The 26,756-nt window shown below is 31.8% G+C and overlaps 2 protein-coding genes across 5 annotated transcripts; both read right to left on the reverse strand.

The window, feature by feature from the left end:
- Positions 1-3,784: 3,784 nt before the first annotated feature.
- Positions 3,785-10,130, reverse strand: LOC114402077 (dynamin-related protein 3B-like). Its single transcript, XM_028364614.1, has 9 exons — positions 10,046-10,130; positions 9,886-9,957; positions 9,781-9,796; positions 9,493-9,616; positions 8,574-8,642; positions 8,430-8,489; positions 4,413-4,526; positions 4,112-4,125; positions 3,785-3,956 (listed from the first exon to the last, which is right to left on the reverse strand). The coding sequence occupies exons 1-9, from the start codon at positions 10,128-10,130 to the stop codon at positions 3,785-3,787; spliced, it is 726 nt and encodes a 241-aa protein (XP_028220415.1).
- On the reverse strand, positions 8,235-26,664 carry LOC114403630. Of its 4 annotated transcripts, XM_028366715.1 has the most exons (21): positions 26,170-26,664; positions 25,166-25,245; positions 24,838-24,888; positions 23,080-23,586; positions 22,672-22,929; positions 22,063-22,128; positions 20,465-20,641; positions 20,071-20,122; positions 19,681-19,965; positions 18,815-18,925; positions 17,196-17,387; positions 16,198-16,473; positions 12,087-12,728; positions 11,030-11,538; positions 10,873-10,933; positions 10,719-10,787; positions 9,886-10,435; positions 9,769-9,796; positions 9,442-9,668; positions 8,574-8,642; positions 8,235-8,489 (listed from the first exon to the last, which is right to left on the reverse strand). In XM_028366715.1, exons 1-17 carry the CDS (start codon positions 26,353-26,355, stop codon positions 10,349-10,351), a joined length of 3,609 nt encoding a protein of 1,202 aa, XP_028222516.1. In that variant the 5' UTR covers positions 26,356-26,664; the 3' UTR covers positions 8,235-8,489; positions 8,574-8,642; positions 9,442-9,668; positions 9,769-9,796; positions 9,886-10,348. The 4 variants fall into 4 exon arrangements, with proteins under 4 accessions (XP_028222516.1, XP_028222517.1, XP_028222519.1 ...); XM_028366716.1 differs by lacking the exon at positions 9,442-9,668; XM_028366718.1 differs by lacking the exon at positions 9,769-9,796 and having other exon boundaries at positions 9,797-10,435.
- Between the last annotated feature and the right edge of the window lie 92 nt (positions 26,665-26,756).

The following is a 26,756-nucleotide window of genomic DNA, read 5'->3' on the forward strand; positions in this document are numbered from 1 at the left end:
TACATATAAATTTTAGACATTAATTTTACTCATACTTTGTATTTTAAATAAAATAAAATATTCAATTAATTAATTAAGTGAAAAGAAAACTAGCAAGAAATAAACCAAAAAAAACATTTACATTAATCTCATTAGTTATATTTTATATTCTTCCATCAAAAAATAGGTTATACATATTCTTCATATTAAATAAAACAAAGTATTCAAAAAATTAGTTAAGTAAAAAAAGAACTTATATGAGTAAGAAGTTAATAAATAAGAAATACATCATTCGTCTATAATTTAATTTTAGATATTAATTTTATTTATACTTTCTATGTTAAATAAAATAAGATATTCAATAAATTAGTTAAGTGATAAGATAATAAGCAAGAAAGAAAAAACAATTATTTGGTTAAAGATAATTTGGTTCACAGAGACCAATTTACCGATGAATGAATGAAGATATAAAATCATAAATGTGAAAAAAATGAAGAATTTATATAAGATTAGTATTCACTATATAAGCAGCCACAATGATCATAAAAACAAATAAGAAGCTGAAGTTTAGTAATTATTTACTCTAGCAATTCTTGTATGAAAGTAATTACAATGCTTGAGGAGAGCTATTCAGTGTTCCAACAAAAAAAAGCACAATATTTAGAGGATAAGTTGTATCCTAAGCCAAATGTATGGGAAATGGAAGAGGTTTTAAATGGGGAAGGAAAAACTTGATTCTTAGACCAAACGTTCTATCTTAAAACCGGGAGAAGGTAGAGGATGTTTATTCATTGGACACAAAACATAAAACATGTTGCCAAAGAGAAGAGGATCAGAGACAGAAATTCCTACAGAAGTTAAAAAGAAAGAAAAAAGAGAAACTTGAGATAAAAAGGACAAAGGAAGAATAAATAAAAAGATGAAGGAAGAAATGTGCTAGTGGTGATTTAGAACTGTCTCCAAAATATGATTTTATCTTCTTATGAAATTAGTAAAATAAAAATAAAATGTTAGAAACATAAGTGACACTGTGATATAAACACTTCTAATAAACTTTGTATTTAATCAAATCAATGGTGTTAAAAGGACTTCGACATTTACATACTAATAAGAAAGGTTTTATATAAGAATGCTCCAAAATTATTTTCTGCATAATAACTAAATCTTTTGTCTTAAAAGCTTCAAACATAATAAATATATAAAGAATGACACACAAACAACTACATCCACCACAATACAATAATCACAATGTTTTGGAAACAATCTCTGGGGCTACTATTTTTTTCTTTTTTAATTTTAATCTTTTTATTTCTATTTTTATGTGGGTGGAGGCGGTATTGAAGGAATGCAATTTTTACTGAGCTAACGAGATTCTCAACCAAACCAAACACTAACATCAATATCACAAAATAAAAATGCATCTTAGAAAGGAGAGAAGCAAAGGAAAACAAAAACTTATCTTGTCCAGGGGGTGCATGCGGAGCTCCAATAAAAGATATACGATTCTTCATCGGACACAAAACATGTAGGCAAAGAGAGGAGGGGTAGAGAGAGAAATTCTTGCAGAAGTTGAAAATAAAAAAAATGAGAAACTTAAGATAAAAAGGACAAAGGAAGAATAAAAAAAAAGATGAAGGAAGAAATATGCTAGTGGAGATTTAGAATTGTCTCCAAAAGCCTCCACAATAAAAAATATATGATTATGTCTTCTTGTGAAATTAGTAAAATGAAAATAAAATATTAGAAACATAGGTGACAACTATGGTGCAAACACTTCTAGTACAAATTAGCAATAAGAATGCTCCAAAATTATTTTCTGCATAATAACTATGACAGAAAAGACAAACAACTACATCCACTACAATACAATGATCACAATGTTTTGGAAACAATTTCCTAGACTATTTTTTTTATTATGATCTTTTTTTATTTTATTTTCATGTGGGTGGAAACAATATCGAATGAATGTAATTTTTACTGGGCTAATGACATTCTCAACCAAACCAAACACTAACATCAATTTCACAAAATCAAAATGCATCTTATAAAGGAGAGAAGCCAAGAATAACAAAACTTATCTTGTCCAGGGAGGTGCATGCAGAGCTCCTCCATGAGCCCGTTATTCGTGTCTTAGTGCTTTCTCGATAGTTTTTGCTTTAGATAAAAAAGAACAAACAAATGAGAAATAGACTACAAAATTTATTGAGATCCAAATTCAAATTTCAAAAACCTAAACTCAAAATGTAGTGGAAAGACAAATAAAATTCAAATTTAAAATTGTGCAGATTTCCAGTTTTCAAAAAATGGTATGACTACAAAGGCATGAAAAATGGAAGCAGATTTACATTGCTTTAGATGAAGAAAATTAACATTTATGTGAAAATACTCCTTCTGTGTTGCTATAGGTGTATACAGATACATATAAAACTTTTGGGTCATCCTCCCCAAAATTGTTATTTGCCTGTTTTTGTTACTCTATTACACATTGTATGATAAGTCTGCAAATAAAGACAGAATTTGAATGCAATTTTGTTTGTTTGTGCAATGGTGCATTTTAGCGTGAAACCGTGTTCCTCAAATCGCCAATTGTTTAAAAAATGTTCCGTTGGATGTGGTTTGTTTGTAACTTTCTAGTTACTTCCTTAAGAAGCAAAATAGTTGCAATGCTTTTTTTCTTCAAATTCACCAAATGTTGACACGTGTATAATTTTGCTAGAAGGAGAAATTTTCAGATCCTCAAATGTTAATATTATAGATACTATACGGAAGGAAATTATCAAGAAATTGAAGAAAAAAAAAACGTGTGCAATTAAAAAAATGGGGTGTAATTTTCTCCAACTTTAAAGCAAAGTGACATGTAGGCAACACTTAAATTTGAAGGAAAATGTATAAAAATATACTCTCATTTTTTTTTCTCAGTAGGCAGTAGCCCATCTATATGACTATATATCTCCAGTATATCCATCTGAGATAGCAGCTGCAGTTTCTGATTGATCCCTCCTCATCTCTGAAATTTGGGACTCCTCATGTTCCTTGAATTTCTTCTTCACTTTGTTTAATCGCTTCCTCCAACTTCAATTCGGATGTCTTGACAAAAATGAAGTCCATTAGATACAATAATATCATATAAATCAGTTTAATTTTAAGCAAGAGGTATTATATATCCACACACGTCACTAAAGAAAGGAAAAACAAATATACGCTGATTCAGCAAAGAAAAGCACATATTTATTTACGTTGCATTATTTCCTATTACAAAGCCTGGCGATTGTTAGTTTGGCTTGATGCATGCCCCTAGAATCATCTCAAACAACTACACACACATTGCAAAGCTCGATCTCAAAAGGAATGGATTATTGGATTCAATACATTGAGTAAGCTAAGAACCTACTTGCCCTCTTAACCAAAAGCACTTCCACAAAGACCACCATGTACATTAACAAATTAAGCAAAACATAACACTGAAGTAGCTAGTAATGAAATATAGAAACTATTATATATGCAGTCAAAATACTAGCACACAAGTACTCATTTGTGCACCGTATGAATAGGAACCCAAAGAGAAAAGAAGATAGAAACACAAGAATACAAAATAAGAAGCGGGTGGCATGTTAGACAAGAATTAATTCAAAAACCTAACCAGTAGGAAATACTGAAATAGGCTTATCAATGTGGAATTGTGGATAGTGAAATTTGCTTGCGCCTCCAAATTCATTTAGACAGAACAAATAGAACAGCAGACACATTCTCCATATCTTGAAGAATTCTTAGCATTTCAAATTAAATAGATTATTAAGCAAATAAATCACAACGAAGGAATTACCTTGAGAATTTCAGCTGCCTCTTTCTCCATGATGTCAATTTCATGATCTGCTAGCTGGACATCCTCCAACATTTTCTTAGCTTCAGCAGAACATCTACTTGTGTATTCCAGTGTTTCCTTCTTTATCATCCTTCTTTTCAATGCCCATCTAATTCTATTTCCAACAGGGTGTAAATTTTTTTAACAAGAAGTAGACGTGTGTATGAATTTGATCTTTATTTTTATATTTTCACATACGTACTATAATGCTCTCCTTAAGTCTAAGAATGGCAATCAAAAGGCTTCTGTTATTTAAACCAAAAAATTTACCTGGACCAGTCTTGCTGTTAAGTAGCAGGATACATGGAGTCATACTTAAGTCATAGTGCAACACAAGTATGATAAGTAATTTGAATTTAAAAAGAAAAAAATACCAAAGATGAAAAAGCATTGTAACTGATTACTACCTAAAAAAGGGTAAAATATATATTGGCCAGTACAAGCTACTACCTAAAAAATGCTGCTTTTTTAACACAATAAGGAGAATTGTTATAAAGTATATTTAACTATTTAAGTATTTAAAAAGTCACAGGGACATATCCAAGGCACATCTCGGTATTAACACATATACCTCCCTCCCAGTGATCTCTCCATAGCTTGCATACTTCTTCGTGACAGCAACTAGTAAAGTGCTTATACGTGCTCTCAGCCCAGGTAGCACATCCTTTATAAGTTGTGCTAGAATCTGCAAAAATTATGAACATGCAAATGTGCATGCCATAATGGCGTGCATCAGTCCAGAAACCTCAATCTTGGTACGCATTCATAATGCTTTAGTCTTTCACTTGATTATATCCCTAACAAGCCCAAGCAACAAATAAAGTTCGTTTTTTCGCAGCACAAAAAAGAAACTAAATGAAGGTTTATTCTTTCATTCTCCTTCCTCCTCTCCCTTTCCAAAGGATGATACCAATGATTCAGAGAAAAATTCCAAAGCCAGCACAAATCAACAATGAAGGTGAAATAGCTAAATAAATTTCTTTGAAACCTCCCTCCTATCAGTAGCGTAGCTTGAGAAAAAATTTGGAGGGGCCAAAAGGAATAAAAATTATAATATGTAAATTAAATATAATATATCATTTCCTATGAGTATATTTAAATACTTAATGATATTATTTAAACATTAACTATTGATAATTTTTTTTATTTTTGTCAATAATAAAAGTCACAGAAAAATGGGGGTTTGAAAGAGATTGTCATAAGAAGAAAAAAATTATTAATCCTAAATACTTTTTCTACTTCATTAATAACATTTCTCGGGTTATTCTTTTACGACTATTGTGACAAATTTACAAGAAACATACCTTTTTTATATAACACACAATTTGTATGAGAATACACAAAAATAGAATTCGATGATATTTTTCCGACATATTTAAGGAAAAATGATCATAGTTTTGTTCAAACCATAAATCATAACAAACTATGCAGAAAAATTTTGTGGAAGAATTTACAAAGAAATGACAAAATTAATATAAAAAAATCTACACAAAAAATTCAAAAGAAAAGTCCACAAGTTCAATCATATCTATAATATTAAATTTGAGAATTTATAAATAAATCTGGATGAGATGTGTGGCAGGTAATTTTTAAAGTTTGGATGACACATGTTACCATTTAATAATTCATAATAATTTGATTTGATTATAAATTAAATTTAAATTTAAGTATTAATATATTTAGTGAGCATTAAAAAATATATTTCAATTAAACCATCTGAATATTCAAATCAAGCAAATCTTTTATAACTCAACCTTTTATAACCATGTTTTTTTTAATAATTTAAACAGTTTTTTTATAATTTAAATTGTATTTAAAAATATGTTTATAAATTTAATTTTTTCTAAAATATTAAAATAATAAAAAATTTATTATATTTTTTAGATATTAATTTTTTTATAATTAAATTTACAATAAGAAAAAAATTAAATATATTTTTCAGATATAATTTTTAATAATTAATTTTATGATAATTATTTGAGTAATTTAATAATATGAAAATTTATTTATTTTAAACAATCTATTATAATTAATTAATTTAAATTGAGTAGTATTGTGGAATTTTTTTTTGTTATTAGTCAATTATAAGTAATCCTACAATTAAATATTTAATTCTAATTATTCTCAATCAGTTATAATTCGTGTTAGCATGTGGTGAACTAAACAAATTGACATAATCTATATCAAATTGGTTAATGTTTAATTCTAATTATTCTCGATCAATTATAATTTTTATCAAACAATTGAATATTCAGTGTCAATTATAATATGTATCAATCAGTTATATATAATCCATGTCAATTGCATAATAAAATTAAATGGTTGATTATTTTTTAACAATTAAAATATAATTTATAGGTTAGCTAATTTCTAACAACCCAATTATTATTGAAAATAATGAGAAATTTTTGGATGGACACAAACCCAACGCTTCATCCGTATAACCAATAAAATTTTTATAACTAATAAATAAAAAACAAATAAATTAAACATGTAAAATAAAATATAACATACTGGTATTTAAAACAAATAAATAAAACCAACAATTTTCTCTCCACTGTTTTTGCTAACAGACTCTTCTTCATTTGATTTCTATATAAAATATTTTGTCATGTAATAACTTTTTTTTGCTATCATGTAATAACTTTGAACGTTGTCTAATAAAATTTGTCATTTAAAATAAATAAATAAAATTTGACATTTAAAATTTTACGTGAACTTTGCCGTGTAGAAAATATTAACCATTTTATTAAAATCAACCTCATGATGAAATTGAAATACGTGCATTACAAAGTTATTTTAAATAATATATCATTTTAATATCCTAAATAATTATTTAATCTATGAAATTATGAATTATCTTTTAAAATTAAAAAATTAATAGATAAATAAAATAATAATTTAATATTTATGTAAATAATACAATTAAGTGAAATTAATAAATGTAATCAAACAAAATTAATTCTTAATTAGTAATTAAATACAAACTATATGTAATTTGCCAAATTATCACAGTGAAAAAAAAAAAGCCGGTGCATATTGAGGTTTCACAAATGATACTTCCCGATTTTGTATTTGAAGTAGTTGCTCCTATTCCTTATGAAATGCAAGTGAAACAAATTCTTACTAATGATAAAAATGATAAAAATATAAAAGAGTAAAATGAAATTATTTAAAATGACAGAGTAAAATGAAATTATTTAAAATGACAGTTTCAATTGAGATGCTGTATCATCTCAATTGACTTTTAATATGTTACACTTTTTTATTAACATTTCAACTAAAAAAGATCAAAATGAATCCATTAAAAAACATAACAACAAAATAAGATTTTTAAAATTTAATGTATCAAAATAAAAAAATACTAAAACATAAAAAGTTACCTTGGCATTACAATGTTTGATGTATGATGCACAAGACTTGGATTATGAATATGATGCAGAAATCACCATGGCATGCATGACTATTTACCACAAATAATTAAATACAAAATTTACAACACGATATAGTTTAATGAATACCTATGGTTTAGAGTAAAATAAATCAATATTCTTTACTTGTTTATATAGTAATAAGATATCCAAAAAGTCCTACCTGTAATTTAAAATTACTTATTTTTAGTATAAAGATGTGTTTTAAAAGTATTTGTTTTAGTATGATAATATGTTTTAATTTTTTTTTCAATTTAATTAATTTTTTATTTTAATTATATAAAAAATATAAATGAATATACTTGCAAATAAGCACATGGTCACATACACACATGAACACACACAAATATATATATATATATATATATATATATATATATATATTTGAAATAAAAATATTAAATATAATAATAATATAAGAATTTGTAAATTGTAAATTTAAAATCCATACAAGACACGATTTATTACACTAGTTACATAAACTTCATTATACTAGAGTGAATATATAAAAATCACAGAAAAATGATGGGTTTGGAAATGTAAGAAAATAATTTTTCTTAATGAAATAGATAAGAAATAAAAGTGTTATTAAATTAATCATAAGCATTTAAGCACTAATGTTATGAAAAAAAATTAAATGCAATATTAATTTAAAAGTGTCTATTATAATAATAATAACTAAAGATTGATATTTTATATTTTGTCAAACTTTAAAAATTTACAAATTAAAATATTCTATATTATTTTAATTACAAAAATTCATTAGTAGTTAAAAAACACATAAATTTAAATCATATTTGAGAATTTTATAAAAATTTATTAGTGTTAAATACAAATATATATATAAACATTTTTAACATATATATATATATATATATATATATATATATATATATATATATATATATATATATATATATATATATATGTAATATTTTGGTAAAATTTTTGGAAGACCACCCTTCTAAGCTCCCCTAGTGCTCCTATCCTATATTCAATATCTTTGATTGCCTCTGTATAAAGGACAAACCTATATATATAGTGTCAAGTAAAGAAGGAAAAAGTGTGAAGACCGAAGGGGACTTTTACTCTGCACTATAAACAGTAAAATTTATTACAAAAGACTATTCATGTTTTCAGTGTCATGAAGACTCTGCCCGGTTCAACTTCTTTTCTAGTTCAGTAAGACCACATCTATCTCTTAGACCGCTGTATACCTATGAATAACATAAATAGATAAAAGTAAGCAAACATAAGCAAAGAAATTTGACTATATTACCCACACACAAGAACTTCCTTACAGGGTGACTGAGAAAAAATTCAACTTCATAAGCAAGTGCATCCTTCACACTCCGGTTCATTCGAATATCCTAATATGATGAAACAATAGACAAAATGTATTTCAACAAAATATACATATTGACCTCCATGCCAATCAGGAAAAATACATGTAAACAATATGGTGTGAGTATACAATGACCAGTAATTTTAACAAAATATCTAAAAGAACATGTGCAAAGGTGTTAAATAGTTTTAAACACTAATTTACAACTACAGTAAAACATCACTACCTCCTGACCACGATTTATAATGCCTACATAACCAAGTGGGAGACAACAAACTTGACCTAGCAACTAGGCATGGCACCCGCGCGGGGCGGGAAGTACTCCCCCACTCCCCGTCCCCGAATCTTACCCCACTCTTTGTCCCCTCTCCCGTGGTAGGGGTATTTGTTGCCCCATCCTCGTTCCCCAGCTCCCCGCGGGACCCCGTTTTACATTAAAAAATGTCAAAAATTATAAAAAAAAAATACAATTTTTTTGTTTTATCTCAATTTTTCAACAATAATAAATTTAAGGTTTAATTCTAAGTTTAAAACATGACTAAAAATACCAAAATAAATCAATAATAATAGTAATAAAATCACACAAGCATAAAAGGTGAAGAAGAAACAAAGGAAGAAGAAAGTCAAGGAACGATGAATGTTTGATGTAGCGTTTTAGGGTTTGGTTAATGTTTGTGTTTGTGACTTGTGAGATATTACTTATATATATATATATGATAATTTTATTTTATATTTTTTTTTACTAGTAAAATATTATATTAATCCTTATATTTATGTAATACATATTATAAGTTATGAAGGTATATAAGTAAAATTTTATATACACGGGATATGGGAACCCTACGGGGCGGGGAGCATAGTCCCGTCCTCGTCACCAAATTAGCTGCGGGAGGTTTTTCATCCCGATTCCCGTCCCAGCAGGGAATTTTTCCCCGATCGACGGCCCCGAATGGGGCAGTCCCTGCGGGGATCCCCGAGTTGCGAGGAGAATTGTCATGCCTACTAGCAACAGATCCCGAACATCTTTAGCTTGGTTTTCCAAGATATCCAACTACATTGCAAATAACAAGTTCCTAAGATTGTCAGAACATGACAACAGTTTAACAAAATAAAAAATGTGTCAGTTAAATTGTTAGAAGAGTATTCCGAACCTTTGTGATTACACAGATAGATCTATACCTGCAACAGATGTACGAACATTTAGCAACCCATTAGAGAGGTGTGAAAAGATTAAAGTTTGAGACACATGGAAGGAAGCAAAAAATCACCATCAGGATCAGCAATGCGTGCCATCTGAAGAGCATTTGGTTCTGAGTTAGCCCAATCTGAATCACCCCGTACTACAGTTAGGATGAGACAGGTGGGAGTTTTGATATATGACATGATCATTTTTTTTAATCCGCGCTTCAATATCAGAAGACTGGTAACCAACAGGAACCTTTGGAATGCCTGGGAGATCTACAAGTGTGATATCAATAACATTTGGTGCAAAAATCTTCACGGAAGAGCTCATTGAGTCCACCTGGACCCTCTGGCCACCATGTTGGAAATAAATCACAATTTTGTTCCTGTAAGGAAGCTTTCAAAGAATATGTCCCAGCTAATGTGGCAATCTCGGTCATTTGAAGGATAGATGATGAATGATCCTCAGAATCAGTTGCAATGACACCTTAGACCAACATGAATCTACTCCAAACCAATATCGCACCCCAAAAAGCCATGAGTTTAACATCACAAGTCAAATCCAAGATCATTTGCCAATTGAAGTATGCCACACATTTGAAGGTAAGGATTCTCTAACAGTTTTTCATTGTTGCTCTGTGCAGTGCAAATACAAAGCACAAACATGTAACATTTATAATTAATCACCAAAAATACTAAATTATTAAGCAAAGAAACAAAGAAATTTAAAATAAGGTTGTTTCTATTTAAAGACACAATACAAAGAAGGGAATTTTGTTTAAGGATAGAACTGCCTAGGATATTAAACAAGAATTTGAATATGATGCATGCAACCTTAAATGCAAAATTAAAAATGTCAATCTCAAATGTAATAACAGTAGAAAAGGCACTCCGAGCAAATCATTACAAATGGAAGTACCTGCTGAGCTTTAAAAAGAAGATTCTGAAGCATGTGTTGATATTTTTCAGGACTCTCGGTCATCATTCGCTGCAGTAAAGGGAAATCGTTATAAAGGATGAAATTTATGGATCAATACACATGATCAACACAAAAAATGAAATCAAATTCATGCCTTCAGAAGAAAAGCAGAAGAATAATATGCCACCCTTGAATCTCTGTCATTCAAAAGTTCCCTGCCAGATGGAAGAAGCCCATGCTTTATAAGTATGTGTAAAGGTGATAAATAAAAATGCCAACTAATTAGCAAAGAGCATAAAGTTTGCACTCACATAAAAAAATGTTCTTTACCAACTGCCTTGAAAGCAACAGGATCTGCTGTGCATTTACCAATAAGAAGTAGGAGAAGGGTTGCCCGGATATCAGATGCAGCACCAGGCAGGTTTCCTCTTCCCTTACTTCCAACAGCAACACCCAATGTAATATCATCTGTTGCTGCTCCAGCCAATTGCATTAGTGGCCAAAACAGCAAATCAGGAGGAATGCGCACAATTAATTGCATTGGGGCAATGGCTTGTCCTTGGAGAAGAAGTGCTGCCATTGCTGCAGTCTCATGAACAAGGTGATAGTTCTTAGGGTAGTTTGAAGTTCCATCAGCTTCTTCCTCAATATGTTCACCCAAGAGATAAGTATCTTGTTTAAGGGCACGGTTATCACTATCAAACTTTTTGTTTGAACTGAAGCAATTTAAATTCCTGTCATGTTGCATATCATCTCCATTGGGTAGGGCCGTAGCAGGGGGAACTCTTAGGCATAATTGGGATAATAATATGTCACACATCTGTTGAGAAACAACAAAGAGTTGAGCAAAATGGGTAGACCATAAATATTCAAAGAGACAATTTTCTCAATGTAGTTCCTAGGAGTCATTTTATTAAGTATTAAGAAAACAGTATTTGAAGTTTACTATTCAGAAAAATTATATTAAATATGAATATTAACATCTGTTAGCAATTTAGCCACCTATGTGATTTCAGATTTTGTAGATGGTAATTTAATTTATCTTGAAATGCTTCTTGACCTAACAAATAAACCCACTTCCAAGATTGTATAATTATCATAAAAAGACCATGCTCTATCAGTTCACTAATGACACAAGGACAATGTGAGGTTCCTAACAAAATAAGTCCCTAATTACATCCAAATTGAAAACTATGTGGTTGAATGGTTCTTCTCTTTCCTTGATAGCATAAAGAACATGCAGAGTAACTTACAACAGTTTTTCAAACTTAGTGTGGCTCACCATTTTTTTGTAAGTATTCGTTGCTATGACATGAGGATATTAGGAGAGAAAAAAAGAAAATGCGTTCTGAGTTCAGAAATAATTACTTTCAGAATATTGATGCGATCTGTTTCATACTTATTGGTGCAATCTTTTTCATTTATCTGAAACAACAAAGCACTGCTCATTATGTCAATCAATGCATGGGCTTTCTCAAGATGCCAATCTTTCAGCCCACTCCCAAGATCACTGCTCCTTGATTGTTGCATTTCATATTCATCTAACAAAAATTTGCATCTCATAAGCAGCCTTTCAAGAACAAATAAAAATCCCCATCTAATATAGTTATGCCTTGATTTTAAAAGCCCACACATAAGTGAAATGGGCAAAGGAATATCTGACATATCTGAAGAATCCTGTTTTCCTACTTGAGCAAATTTCTGCTGGAAGAATTCTATATTTGACCATATGGTACCATTGCTTTCCCCACTGATTTCAGAAATAAGCAGATCACCTAACCAGATATAACCATTCTGACGGTAAGCAATTCTTTCAGAATGAAGAAGGGAATGTAAAGTGACCCATGAGTGCTTTGCCTGTAGATTAATATCATTTCTTAGAGCGATAATTTCCACATTTTCAAGAGACTTGTGAATTTTGGTTATCTGAATCATATGAGAGAACTCTCCATCCAAATGAGTGGATGAACTTATTAGTGAATCAAATTTCTCTGTCACAAAATCCAAGAGCTGCAAAGATTTAAAGAGAAACAAGTGAGACAAAAAATGAATATGCAGACAGCCTAAAGAAGACTATCTTAAGCCAATATATGCTTTGCAAATCAAAAGTCACAATACAATGAAAGTAACAACAACAACAACAACAACAACAACGCCTTATCCCACTAGGTGGGGTCGGCTACATGGATCAACTTCCGCCATAATGTTCTATCAAGTACCATACTTCTATCCAAATCATTAAGTTCGAGATCCTTCTTGATAACCTCTCTTATAGTCTTTTTGGGTCTTCCTCTGCCTCGAATTGTTTGCCTTCTCTCCATCTGGTCTACTCTCCTCACTACAGAGTCTACCGGTCTTCTCTCTACATGCCCAAACCACCTAAGTCTATTTTCCACCATCTTCTCTACAATAGGCGCTACTCCAACCCTCTCTCTAATAGCTCCGTTTCTAATTTTATCCTGTCGAGTCTTACCACACATCCACCGCAACATCCTCATCTCCGCTACACCTACTTTAGTCTCATGTTGACTCTTGACCGCCCAACATTCTGTTCCGTACAAAATCGCCGGTCTTACCGCAGTCCGATAAAACTTTCCCTTTAGCTTGATCGGTACCTTTGCATCACATAACACCCCCGATGCTTTTCTCCATTTCATCCATCCTGCTTGAATGCGATGATTCACATCCCCTTCAATTTCTCCATCATCCTGTATTACAGACCCAAGATATATAAACCGTGTGACTTGAGGGATAATATGGTCTCCTATTTTCACCTCTGAGTTAGATACCCTCCTACTTTTGTTGAACTTACATTCCATATACTCCGATTTGCTTCGGCTTAGGCGAAAGCCATGTGTTTCTAGAGCTCGTCTCCAAGTTTCCAACCTCTCATTCAACTCCTCCCTCGACTCTCCAAGGAGAACTATGTCATCTGCAAAAAGCATGCATCTCGGCGCTATCTCTTGGATTTGTTCCGTGAGGACATCCAGAATTAAGGTAAAAAGGTAGGGGCTAAGGGTTGACCCTTGATGCAAACCAATTGTGATGGGAAAATCGTCTGACTCTCCACCCTGTGTCCTAACACTAGTCGATACCCTATCATACATATCTTGGATAGCTCGAATATATGCAACCCTAACCCCTTTCTTCTCTAGAGCTTTCCACAAAATCTCTCTAGGCACTCTATCATACGCTTTCTCCAAGTCAATAAAAATCAAGTGCAAGTCTTGTTGGTCCATGCGATATTGCTCCATCACCCGCCGTAATAAATAAATCGCTTCCATGGTCGACCTTTCCGGCATGAAACTAAATTGATTCTCAGTAACTTGAGTCTCCTTTCTTAATCTCCGTTCGATCACTCTTTCCCATAATTTCATGGTATGACTCATGAGCTTGATTCCCCTATAATTTGCACAATTTTGTATATCCCCCTTGTTCTTATAGATTGGCACTAATGTGCTTCTCCTCCATTCCTCCGGCATGCGTTTTGACCTCATAGTTTCATTAAAGAGTTTGGTGAGCCACTCAAGACCTCTATCTCCAAGAGTTTTCCACACTTCAATAGGTATGTTGTCTGGCCCCACCGCCTTACCGTTACTCATTCTTTTCAACGCTTCCTTTACTTCCTGTTTCTGAATCCGACGATAATACTTATAGTTCCGGTCCTCTTCTCTTGTGTCTAGACTGCTAGAGTCATATCCATATCCATCATTAAATAAGTTGTGGAAATACACCTTCCACCTTTCCTTGATATCTTTTTCATGCACTAAGACTTTGCCTTCTTCATCCTTAACACACTTTACGTGATCCAAATCTCTAGTCTTCCTCTCTCTACCCTTAGCAAGCCTATATATAGATCTTTCTCCGTCCCTGGTTCCTAGAGCTTGGTATAGTCCGTCAAAAGCTTGGGCTCTTGCCTCACTCACCGCCTTTTTGGTTTCATTTCTAGCTATCTTATACTTATCCCAAGTTTCAGAATTTCTACACCTAGACCACTCCTTGAAACACTCTTTTTTTACTCTAACTTTGCTCTGAACACTTTCATTCCACCACCACGATTCTTTACCCCTAGGTCCAAAACCTCTAGATTCACCCAACGTCTCTTTAGCCACTTTAATAATCTCTCTAGCTAAAATTTAAATAGCTACAAATGTACAATCAATAGCAAATAGAAAATAAACCTAAACATGTGTAACATTCATCCTAACATTATTCAGTGAATTAGAGCAAACATTAGGTACAAGGAAGATGCAGAAACATGTTGGTCTTTCTTCCAGACAGTTATTCAAGCTTGCAACTGATTATTGGTGAGATGAAAGAAGAGTGGACTTGCTAATAAAATTTCTTGAACTGAAAAGCAAAACATGTCTTTGATTATCATAAATGTACATAATAAAATTTGAATTTAAGAATTCCAAATACCAGACAACAATTTACGGATTTAGCATTGTCAAAAAAATGTCTCAGCACTAAGTTCTATCATTCATTGAATAAAAAAGGCTTAAATGCAATTTTGGTCTTCCTATTTTGTTCAATCCACAATTTTGGTCATTCCATTTTAAAATAGAGACATTTGGTCCCTTTGTTTTAAAAAATCCACTATTTTAGTCCCCATATTTTAAAATAGAGACATTTGGTCCTTCTATTTTAGAAAATTCACAATTTTGATCTTTGTATTTTAAAAAAATTCACAATTTTGGTCCAATCTTCAATTTTATCTACATTTTATTTCTTTTATTTCTTACATTATAATTAATTAAATAATTTTTTTATGATACCTAAATGAATATGTTAGATCTAAGATTCAACTGGATCAAAATGAAAGAAATAAAACCTAAGCAAAATTGAAAATTTTGTAACCAAATGTCTCTATTTTGAAATAGAGGATTAAAATTGCAGATTTTTTTAAAACAGAGGGACCAAATTTTTCTATTTTAAAATGGAGGGACCAAAATTAAGGATTGAGCAAAATAGGAAGACCAAAATTGCATTTAAGCCAATAAAAAATGAAATGCACATTAGAGGCTTATATTGTGTGTGTTAGAATATGTGGAAATATCTTATGATATCATAGATTATCCTCCAAGATTTGTTTCTCTTATTACTTAGGATTATGATTAGTTAGTATAAGTAAAAATTAGTACCCTAGGTTTTATGAACATATTGAACACATCAATACATTGTATTGTAATATTTTTCAGTTAATATCAATTCAGTGTTTCAATCTCCCTTCCTCTCTATATGTATAATCACATAATTTCAAGAAAAAGTATAACCCTTGCTCCTGGTTGAGATTTGAAAGGAAATAAGGCTTTCAATAAAATTCCTAATGTATCAATATGTCACATTCATTAACCCTCCGTATACTATTTAGTATAATTTCTATCTTAACAAAGAATATGCATACATATTTTTCAACAGTCAACAGCTTAGATTAAACTATTCTGCCTGCAAACTAAAAAGAAAAAGATGGAAATACCATATTTAGACGTTCACTGTTGGGATATCTCGATAGTGCAGATGCAATTGATCTCCTCAAAAGCTCCCCAATTCCTTCTACCCCAAGTTTAACAGAAATATGAAATGCCTCGGCTGCATTTGTTTGAGCAAGTAGACTTGCAAGGGGTTGGATCTCATCATCACTATATTCATTGATTCCATTAGCTATGCAATTTTCATTAATTTGATGCAGAACATAGTCAAAAAGCACTGAATGCAGATTTTTCCTCTCCCCTCTTGAGTTTACAAGGGCATACTGCATCCAACAAAGAAATAAATGGGAGGAAATCCTTCAAGTATTGCAAATTTAGAAATACTGATATAACAAGGACCTTGGATCATGTCTTCATTCTACACTTCCACTCTTGTGAAAAGCAGAGACTATCTTATAAATCAAACAATATGGAAATTTATATTGGGCACAGTAAGTGACCAAAAAGTTTGACATATTCATCACCTTAAATCTCCAACTTAAGGAAAAGAATGATCTCAAAGTATTTTCTTTCTTATATAGTCAAGATCCATTATGATTTGTGTACCTTAAGGATAGTACTTAGTATTACACTTGACTTCTCGATTGGAGAAATCAGAAATGTGAGTTGTAGCATTGCCATTGAACCAAAGTTGACCCCCCCCGAAAAAAAGAAGCATAAGCTTTGAAAATATACAAGTCTTAGTTGTGATTATTAGTCTTGTTTGTATGATCTGAATTAAGCGCTGTCATATGAGGAAAAGTGTAAATGCTTGTTGTACTTGAAAATCAAAATCAGATTATATATAGATGGATGGATGGATATATATAATCACTTTTACTTTGACTGTACAATCCTATTATAAATAACAGAAATTTTCAATACTTAACACTGTCGGCTAAGTAGGCAATATAAACAGTCTTCATAGATTTAAATTGATAATAATAAATCCTACATTTTATGTCCTCTCCTTATGTTTCAAGCTCGTGGTTGAAAATATGCATACCTCGCGTAAAAGAAATTGAACTCCTCCAATCAGATCAAGTTGATTCACGAGAAACTTTGGTGTGCTAGGTAGGAGCTCAACAACTTCATCAGGAACCTCATACAACATGTTAGCTAACATGGAAATGAGCTTACAATGAACTAATTCTGCCCAGGAATTCTTTCTGCTGATTTCTATAAGTGCTTTGATAACCTAAAGGCAGAATGTGTAAATAAATTAAACGGAGTAATCACAATTACAACAACTATAATAACAAAACCTTATTCCACTAGGTTAAGTCAGCTATATGGATCACACAACACCATTTGGCTCAATTAAAGACCGAATTTTCAATGATTTTACTTACCATGAAATCCCTCTTGACCATAAATAATGGTTATATATTTATAATTCCATTGACATGAACCACACTGTCCATCAAAACAAAGAAATGAATGGCTACAAAAAGACTCAAGAAAAAAAAAAAGACCCAATTCACAAACTTTAGTCTCAAAATTGCTTCATGGTTTAATTTCATTAAGTGATACAATTTACATATAGCCATATGTCCTAGAAAAGGGAGACAAACCATGGCTATGGACAGGACCAGGAAGTCAGGAACCAAAGAACACCTAGGGTCTGAGACTGGAAGTACAATCTCTTTGTGCCATTTGATTCTTAAAAACAGTTTTGTAAAACATAATCAAGAAAATTTTAAAGCAAAAAATTGATAAAAAATAATTTAGTTTAACGCTGGTGAATGGTGATACATGTATATCTAAAATTCTAAACATTGGTTCAAGTAGTGAGAGAACACAAGCCAATGGCCCCTTTGTCGTTCTCTTCCCCACACTCTCCTCTTAATAAGTTGCAGGCCATTCCCTGATTCCAAGAAAATGGAATTGAGTTGAATGCTATATGTATATCTAAACATTGAATTTCATTCATATGCTCAACCATTCTGGAAGTCTTCAAAGATAAAAAGCCATGAGCAGTTCTTATATCAGTATGAATAACCAAGTAGATTAAAGTTAATTCAACATGGGTTTTCTCTTTACTTTGATAAGAAAATAAGTGAAAAAAACGGGGAGAGAGAAAAGAAAAAACAGGCCAAAGATTCAAGTAGAGAGAAAATTGGAGTCAGAAAGAGAGAGGCAAATAGGTAAAATCATAGGGAGAAAATGCAGATAAAGATTCTGGTATAGCAATTGTGAAGGAGATGGTTCCAATCTTTTTTGTCTTCGACAAGTGACTGGAGTGATCTCCAATGATGGGTTTTCTCTTTACTCTGCTATGATAAGGAAATAAGAGAAAGAGGGAGAGATGGAAATAAATAAAATGCAAAAAAATTTAGTGAGAGAAAATTGGAGTCAGAAAGAGAAGGGCAAATATGGAAATCGTCGTGATATGGTTCCCATCACTTGTCTTCAATGAGTGGCTATGCAGCAAAACAAAGAATGGATGGGGAAAAAAGGAAATAGCATGATACTACGGTTGCAAAGGGTAGGCATTAGTGCATTACTAGTTACTGTCTATTAAAGGTGAGGAACAAACTTAATAGAAAGCAGAATGAAACAAAAATGAGATTTCCATGATATCCTGGTAAAATGAAAATAGGAAAGGGAAATATCATGTCTCACCCTTATGTCAAGAACTTGCAATCGGTTTCTGTGGATCTTTCCATTATCACAGACAAAATAAAGTAAACAACTGAGTGCAGATGCCCAGACAGATTCCTCCTTTTCTTCAGTCTGTATAAAACAATTAATAAGCATAAAATGTTAGGTTGAGAACATCATGATTAGACCATTGTTGTAAGAATTTCTACACTAAAGATACAATAAATAAAAAATTGTTAATCCAACAAAGCAAAATCAGTGATCCAATCTTTAAAGGTCTAAAACCTTATTTGGCTTCCTCCTAATTCTTCAACCCACCTATCCTATAATCCCATTTGTATATAATGCTACTTTATAAAACATAATGTGACTTGCAAATATTGTACTTGTTCAAGAACAAGGACTTTGTATTGCATCAATGATTACTTTTCTAAATTGGCATGACATTCAAAAAGCAAGCACTCATTTCTCCATAAACCATCCAATTTGAAGCCTAGAAATTAGACAAGTAACGAGATAAACTTGTAACTATAAACTAGGACAGATAAATAAGTACCAAAAAAGAAAAGCTTTTAAGTGTGAATAACCCTCCCTCTTAAAATAAGAACTGATGCCACATTCTCATAAGAAAACATAGGAAACACCCCCATCCTTATTTTCATCATTAAAAATATTTGGGCAACTCATCTATAGCATCGCTTGACATCATAGCATGCATAACAGAAGTTAGTCAAGCCAAAAGACTAAATAAATTAACCAGTATGACACCTACTAATAAAACAATTCTGGCCAAGAAAATTTATGAAGAAACCAAAAAATTAATCTTCTCCTAAAAATTCTTTTTCAGCTCAAAGTTGGTCAAAATAGGAAAGGATGATCAATAATACCTGCACAAGAAGAAGTAGTATCTCATACAAAATATTTAAAACCCAAGACTCGAAATTATTAATTGCAGAGAAAGTGTCCAATTTGTTTGGATAATTTCCTTTTCTGCTCCCTTGGGCCATAAGTTGAGTGTCACTATCATAATAGGATTCTTGAGAATATTCTTCTTCAATTGTGGAAGCATCATCCACTATGATTGGCTCTAGGAGATGAGCATGAACCCCAAAATTTAGAACTAAATCAAATGCTTGAACCCTGCAAGCTGTTTTAGAAGAACTAAGCATCTCCTGAAAGATGTATTTGAAAATCCAGTAAGTAACAACTAACATTAAAAACATTTAAAAATATTGTCATAATGATAATAGGAAACAAGTACTTTGTTGATTCATCACCTCTAGCAAAGAAAGCGTGAGTGGAGTAGCAATCTGATAATCCAAAATATACCTACAAAACGGTATCTTTTTATGGCCATAATACATGATCAACTCAGAACAGCCCACCCACTATCAAAATCTAAACAATAATCCCATACCAACTGTATCCCTATAACCAAGAATGGAAGAAGAGAAGTGTTGGCAACACACTCTCTCTTATTAGTTAAAATGTATTGAAAACTACAAAATCAAGAGAGTCATAAAATACTATGTGGGAGTGGGACCCACTAAATTTTGTGATTTCCAATAAATTTCAACCAGTGATAGATGGTGTGTTCAAAAGAGTGTGTTAGAGAGTGTGACCCTAGAATGAATTAAAATATAAACAGACAATAAGTGCATTGAAACATACGTGTCAATAACAAGTTTAATAAGGATGCTAACAGCCACATCCATTGATGGTTTTCCACTGTTATTTCTTAGCCTAGTTGACATCATCATAACATTGGTATTTGGGGAAGGCTCTGAGCAAACAGCAGCAAAGACTTCACATACCTCAGCAGGATTCAATCGCAAAGGTTGTTGCTCACTGGTCAACATAAAATTATCTTTAGTGAAAGATATATAAAAAGAGAATAAATCAACTAAAAATAATCAACATATCACCAAAAATTGTAAATTTTTTCAATGAAAACACAAGCAATATGCAATTTTCTATTCAAGAAACATAATTATATATTATTTTTTATAAAAATAATTAATAATTTGTGAAAGTAAGAAATTAATGAAAACAGCTATCAAGAATTAGAAAGGAAGAGTAGGAGAAGGAGGCAAGGGAAGGAAGAAGATGTTTTTTTTTTATAAGCTAAGTTTTTATAAATCAGAAAGGTTAAATTGATTAATAACCTAATATGTATGTTAAATATGGCCACACACTTTCATCATCTTGAGCGGGTTGATCATTGATTGGGATTGGGGAAATTTTGGATCAAACCCTATTGACAATTCTCGGGTCAGGTTTCTAGGTGCTAGCTTGACCTAACCCAATTGTAGTTGGATCAGGTTGGCTCATCAAGTTTATTATCATAATGGGAAAAATACAAAAATTATAAAAATTGAAAGAAAATTGTTATCCTGTCTCAAAAACCAGAATTATTCTATGAAGCACATCCACTCAAGCATGCTGAATTTTTTCACTCAAACAGCAGAAATCCCAATAAGCTACTATCCCAAACATGCTCTATATCACATTAAATTTCTATTTTATTTTTTATACTAAGTGTTATATTAAGTGTTTCTTTATTTTTTTCATATAATCAGGTCGGGTCAAGTATAGGAATTGTTAAAGCCAAGACCCAACCTAACTCAATCAGCTTAATACAAATTCAACCCGATCAAACCCGTGAATCCAACCCAACCTTTTATTTTGTTGGGTTGGTCAGGTTGGGTATATCCATGATCACCCCTATGACTTGAGTAGATTCCACGACTTCCTCTGGAAAATAATTACAAATATAGAGCACTGATTTTAGCAATCAAGTGATAAGGAAATATAAGCAAAGAGGAGAGATTTAAACACTCCTTGTTTGAATATACATAAATTAGAAAGACAATTTAAGATGAAAAGCATATACCATAATCAAAGATTAAAAAAGAGCATTGCAAATAAATAAAATATGAACCATGTATTCCAGAGCAAATAGCATTATATTGAGAATCTCTTTACATAACCTAAAAAGCTTTTCAGGATTGCAGATTTTTCAATAGAAATATATATATATATATATATATATATATATATTTTATTGTAGTTAGCTCTAATTGAAGAAAGAAAAATATTCTGAATCTGAACAGGAGAACAACGTTACAGGCTTACAGCAATTAGACTTGTCGCTAACGCCATACTCAACTAAAGAGCTGTGTTATATCATTATGACATCCATTATGAGATGGAGGGAATATATACAAAAATACTTAAAAAATTATTTTTAAAGAATTTTCTATCTGTACCTGTAATATCGATACTGAAAGAGTTGTCGAGCTCGAGGACGGAATGTACTCACAGGAGAATCCTCCCTATAGGAATCACTATGTTCAGATTAGCAAATTACATCATCAAAATCATTTAGCAAGTCAAAAGTAGTGGAGAAAAAAAACAGACATTACAATTTGCCTTTTGTCTAAGTAAAAAGAGAATGTTATATTGTTGCAAAGCAATTCAATTACTTGTTATATAAGTAGCATTTTAATTCATATAACATTTAAGGTTTTGTGTATATTTATATTTATGGTGAACAAAGTCACTGCCAAACAAAACTTTAAATTACTGCATGGCCCTCAAACGGTCAAACCTATCCATAGAAATCATATTAGAGATCAATACTCCTATATTTATACTAATATTCTAGATGAAATACTAGAGTGGTACAACTAGAGCAAACCCAAACGGTAACACTTCTAACATAAATATGTCTTGCAGGTAAGGAATTTCCTAGCATACAACTAATGCAACAAGGCCTAAACTACTCCAAAAATCAAATTCATTAAAACAGAGATGAAACAACAAAAAATGAGAATAAAAAATATCTGAGCAGAAAGTTATCTGATAGAAGAACATGCCAAACTTGACGAGGGCCTGCTTTTGTGCGTTTAGATGCTGTTATTGCTCTCAGGTGGGGACAAGCAGATGCAGAATTAGTAAATGATGTTACTGGAGAAGCCTGCAATAGTTGATCCAGATAAGGCATGTCATCAGTCCCAAAATATTTCCATGGTTGCCCCTTCATCTTAGCTCCAATGTCTCCTTCAAGTAGAGCTGCAGCACCAACTTCTAAGAAATTATATGCTCTCATGCCTTGTGAATTTACAGCATGATCACTGTATTAAAATATATTTGAAAAAACAATAAATTTCTGAAGCAATTTAAGAAGGGATAAATTAAAAAGAATAACAGAAATATAAACAACAGTGGCCATTAACACAACACCTAGACCTATAGATCAAAACCAAATATAAAATATTAATTACCTGTCAGCTTTCATTGATGATGACTGCTGTTTCTCAAGCCAACGCCATTGTAGAATATCATGAGCAATGAACCCAAGTTGGTCTTTTTCATCAATTTTTTCAATTTTTGATAACTTAGAAATAGATGAAGTGACTGGATCCTTCTCCACTGATTCTGTGACACTTGCTGGACATAGTTGGGAATTGAAGGATTTACTCAACAATGATGACAATGTTGGCAGTGATTGTCCCAACGCAGAAGGTGGTCCGGCAAATGAAGCTGGTTGGAAATGCCGCTTCGGAATGTGTTGAGCCACAAGGGAACGCACATAACTCAGTGATTTCAGGATTGCCTCAGAGGTAAAACTAGATACAGGCAAAGGAGATGTATTTGTGGATATTGCTAAAGCACCAGTTTGGTGATTCAAAGATCTTGACCATGGTCGATTCAGATTAATATCACATTCAGCAATAATGGTTGAACAAAAATGATCTATCTGAAGTAAAGTCTCCTCACTTGGTTTATATCTGTATAAATTAACTAGTTGAGAACTCTTAAGTCTTAATAGCATAAGTAGCAAGTAACAAATGTTGCTTTCTTGTGTAACACTGTAACACAAATCTAAAGAAAATGCATTCAAGTTATCAATTAAAGAGTGTCTAACTAAATGACAATTTGCACTGCATCTAAAGGATTACCAACCCCCTCCCCACAAAACAAACAGAGGGAAGAAAGAGAGAATCAAAGTCAAGATAGATTAGGCTATTTACAAAATCGCAATCCATATTCCATGACCATGACCTGTTCAGCTTGTTATCTAGGGATCCTATTTTTTTTTATCCATTTAATGATTCCAAGGTAGGGGTGAGGGAGGGTAAGATAAATGAAGTTTTTAATTGAAGGAAAAAGAGTACTCACCCCCTCTCCCTAAACTTTATTCCTTTTGCAAATAGACACCCTAAACTTTACCTCTTCTACAAACAAATACCATGTACTTTAATTTCGTTCCAAATTAATATTTAAACTTTGCATTTTTTGCAAATAGACACTTTGAACATTATGATCATTCCAATTGATCCTTAAACTCTAGCCTTTTTACAAAATAGTTCTTCCTATCATGTTAGAGTTAAATTACTAACGAAAAAGAAATATCAATAGTTTACTTATCTTAAATGTCAATCATTCATTAATCTTTTTTTTGTTACATTCCATTTTTCCATATATTAAAATAGAATAAAAATATTAATTTTAAAAAATATCCTTTTGATTTTTAAAGTTTGGAAAAGTGATTTATGAAAATAAAACTAATAAATTATTGAAATTTGAAATAAATACCAGTTGAAACTTCTTCTCTGTTAGTAATTTAACCCATATTTAATATAAGTTTATTTCAAAGGGATAAATTTTAAGGATTAACTGAGATGAAATTAAAATTTAGGTGTCTATATGCAAAAGAGGTAAAGTTTTAGGATCCATTGGTACAAAATTAATGTTTAAAATGTGTGTTTACAAAGAGAGAAAAGTTTAAGGATTCATTGGGATGAAATTAATGTTTTAAGATATTTATTTGCAAAGAGAGTAAAGTGGATCAATTGAGGCAAAGCTAAAGTTTAGGGTGTCCATTTGCAAAAGAGGTAATGCTTAGGGAAGTTGCATACTCTTTTCCTTTTATTGAAATAAGCCAACATTGTATTGACAAGCAGTTTCAAGAAATTAGGATGACAGAATCTCAGATACTATTATGATAGAACAGAATACCCACTCATTCAAATACATACCTTAGAAGATAGCGTTTGAAAAGTGTCACACACCTTGAGACTACTGCAGGACTGGTGAAAATAGTTTTAAATGTTAGCAGCAGAAAATTGAAACTCAAAGTGAATTACATAATACTAAACAGAACAAGTTATAAAGAAAAAGAAAAAGAAATAATTGTCAATGTAAATCTAAATTGCAAGAAACAACATGGTTGTGTGATAAGTCTAAAATATAGAAGACCATCCATGTGAACAAAATTACGCATCATACGAACAATGGCTTGATGCAGTCTGGACAATGTCATCACTACCTTTTATCAAAAAAAAAAAAGTGACAACTGATAATTACCTTCGCTCCCTCTCTGCAATAGTATGTCCCAAAATTGCATTGTAAGCCAAGTCTCTGGTTGCAGGGTCTGCCAGATAGTCCTGCAATAATACATTTTAGAGTAGTCACCAAATTAGTGTGAAGAAAGTACAATTAACTTAATGAAACATGAAACAATTGAAAATACGAGAAACGGTGTATGCATTAAAACATGAAATAGCCATGTACAAAATACTCGCAAAGACTCATTGCTAACACAAAAATATTTGTCGCATACAATACATGTCATCATTCTATTTCTCAGTACTAGTGGTACTATCTTAAACTTCACGAAACTAAAAAAAAGGAAATGACATTTGCATACAATATATGTCATCATTCTCAAAGACTCAATGCATGGCCATTAAACCTCAGTAGAGAAAAACGATTATACACTTTACACGGTCATCTAATCACAACCCATCATATATGGTAAGTTTGTTGACTTTTATGATTTATGTATGGTAAGTTTGTTGACTTTTATGATAATTATTTTAAAAGTCATATTAACGATAAAGTATTTTACACTATAAGTACATGACCACCAAACTCATAAAGTAATACTATAGTCTCCATCGAATCGTCCTACTATCATTATTAAATGAAAAACTAAATGCATATGTCTTGAAAATATAAAAATACATCTAATATTTGTCATCATAAAAAGAAAGTAGGAATATTATTAAGAGATTTTAGAATTATATTCTACAATAAATTACAAATCATATTCCAAAAAATCATGACTAATAGAGAAATTAGCTCAAATTTTCAGGAAATTAAAAAACCACACTAAGAACCGTTCAGAAATTAAAGTAGAAAAACAAGTATCGAGAGTTGAGACAAGTTCCAGATCAGAACATTGAACGAGTAAAAATAACCGATAGCGTTTTACACTGAAATTGTCATCTCTGACTCTGGTGTAGCTGAGCAAACGTAATAGGAATTGCAGGTAAAAGCAGAGAGAAAAAGAAGAATGAAGGCCTAACCCGAAGGGTTCTGGAAGGTTCGAGGGCGGAGGTGAGGGGAGAGGAGAGGCAATCAGCGACGGCGCGACGAAGAGGCTCCGGAAGCTTCTTGAGGAAGGAAGATCTCAACCTGGATATGGCGGGAAGTTGCATCAGAGAGAGACTGAAGGTGGTTGAAGAAATGGACATTCTATTCGATGATTCCATTGGAATTTTCTCCAACACTTAACAGTTAGTTAGTTATTCGCTGGAATTGGAGTTGTTTGTGTGCGTGGGGATTTGAATTTGAAGCATGAGACGAGATTTATAATGGAAATGGAATTTGGGGAACTAGAAAAGCAGAGGAGTCTCTCAATCACTCTCTTGTCTCTGTAGAGATAGTGAGAGGGAGACTGAGGTGGTGTGCTGCCAAGGTTGACTAGGGGAATAGAAGTTCTGTTAAAGAACGCCTATTTTCAGCAGCATATGCCTCCTTCTACGCTCCCTTTAGACATGGAGAAAAATTATACTAGTACAAATAAACAAGTACTCTTTAGTGTCTGAAATTCGGAAGCATATTTAATGAGGGTTTTTGTTTTTTTTACTTGTGTTGAGAGTGAGAAAAATAT

The sequence above is a fragment of the Glycine soja genome, chromosome 20 (genome assembly GCF_004193775.1).
Source record: "Glycine soja cultivar W05 chromosome 20, ASM419377v2, whole genome shotgun sequence".
Classification (NCBI taxonomy): Eukaryota; Viridiplantae; Streptophyta; class Magnoliopsida; order Fabales; family Fabaceae; genus Glycine; species Glycine soja.

Coding starts and splice junctions, on each gene's coding strand:
- LOC114402077 (XM_028364614.1), bottom strand. CDS start 10,130: ATGAGCTCTTCCGTGAAGATTTTTGCACCAAATGTTATTGATATCACA. Junction 8,490..8,573: donor AATTTTTTCTCAGTCACCCT/GTAAGGAAGTTC, acceptor TGTTATTCATAG/GTATACAGCGGTCTAAGAGA. Junction 4,527..8,429: donor TAGAAAAGAAGTTGAACCGG/GCAGAGTCTTCA, acceptor TAATTTTTGCAG/ATTCTAGCACAACTTATAAA.
- LOC114403630 (XM_028366716.1), bottom strand. CDS start 26,355: ATGGAATCATCGAATAGAATGTCCATTTCTTCAACCACCTTCAGTCTC. Junction 20,642..22,062: donor TTTCAGTATCGATATTACAG/GTACAGATAGAA, acceptor TATGTTGACCAG/TGAGCAACAACCTTTGCGAT. Junction 10,436..10,718: donor TTCTTTTTAAAGCTCAGCAG/GTACTTCCATTT, acceptor TGCACTGCACAG/AGCAACAATGAAAAACTGTT.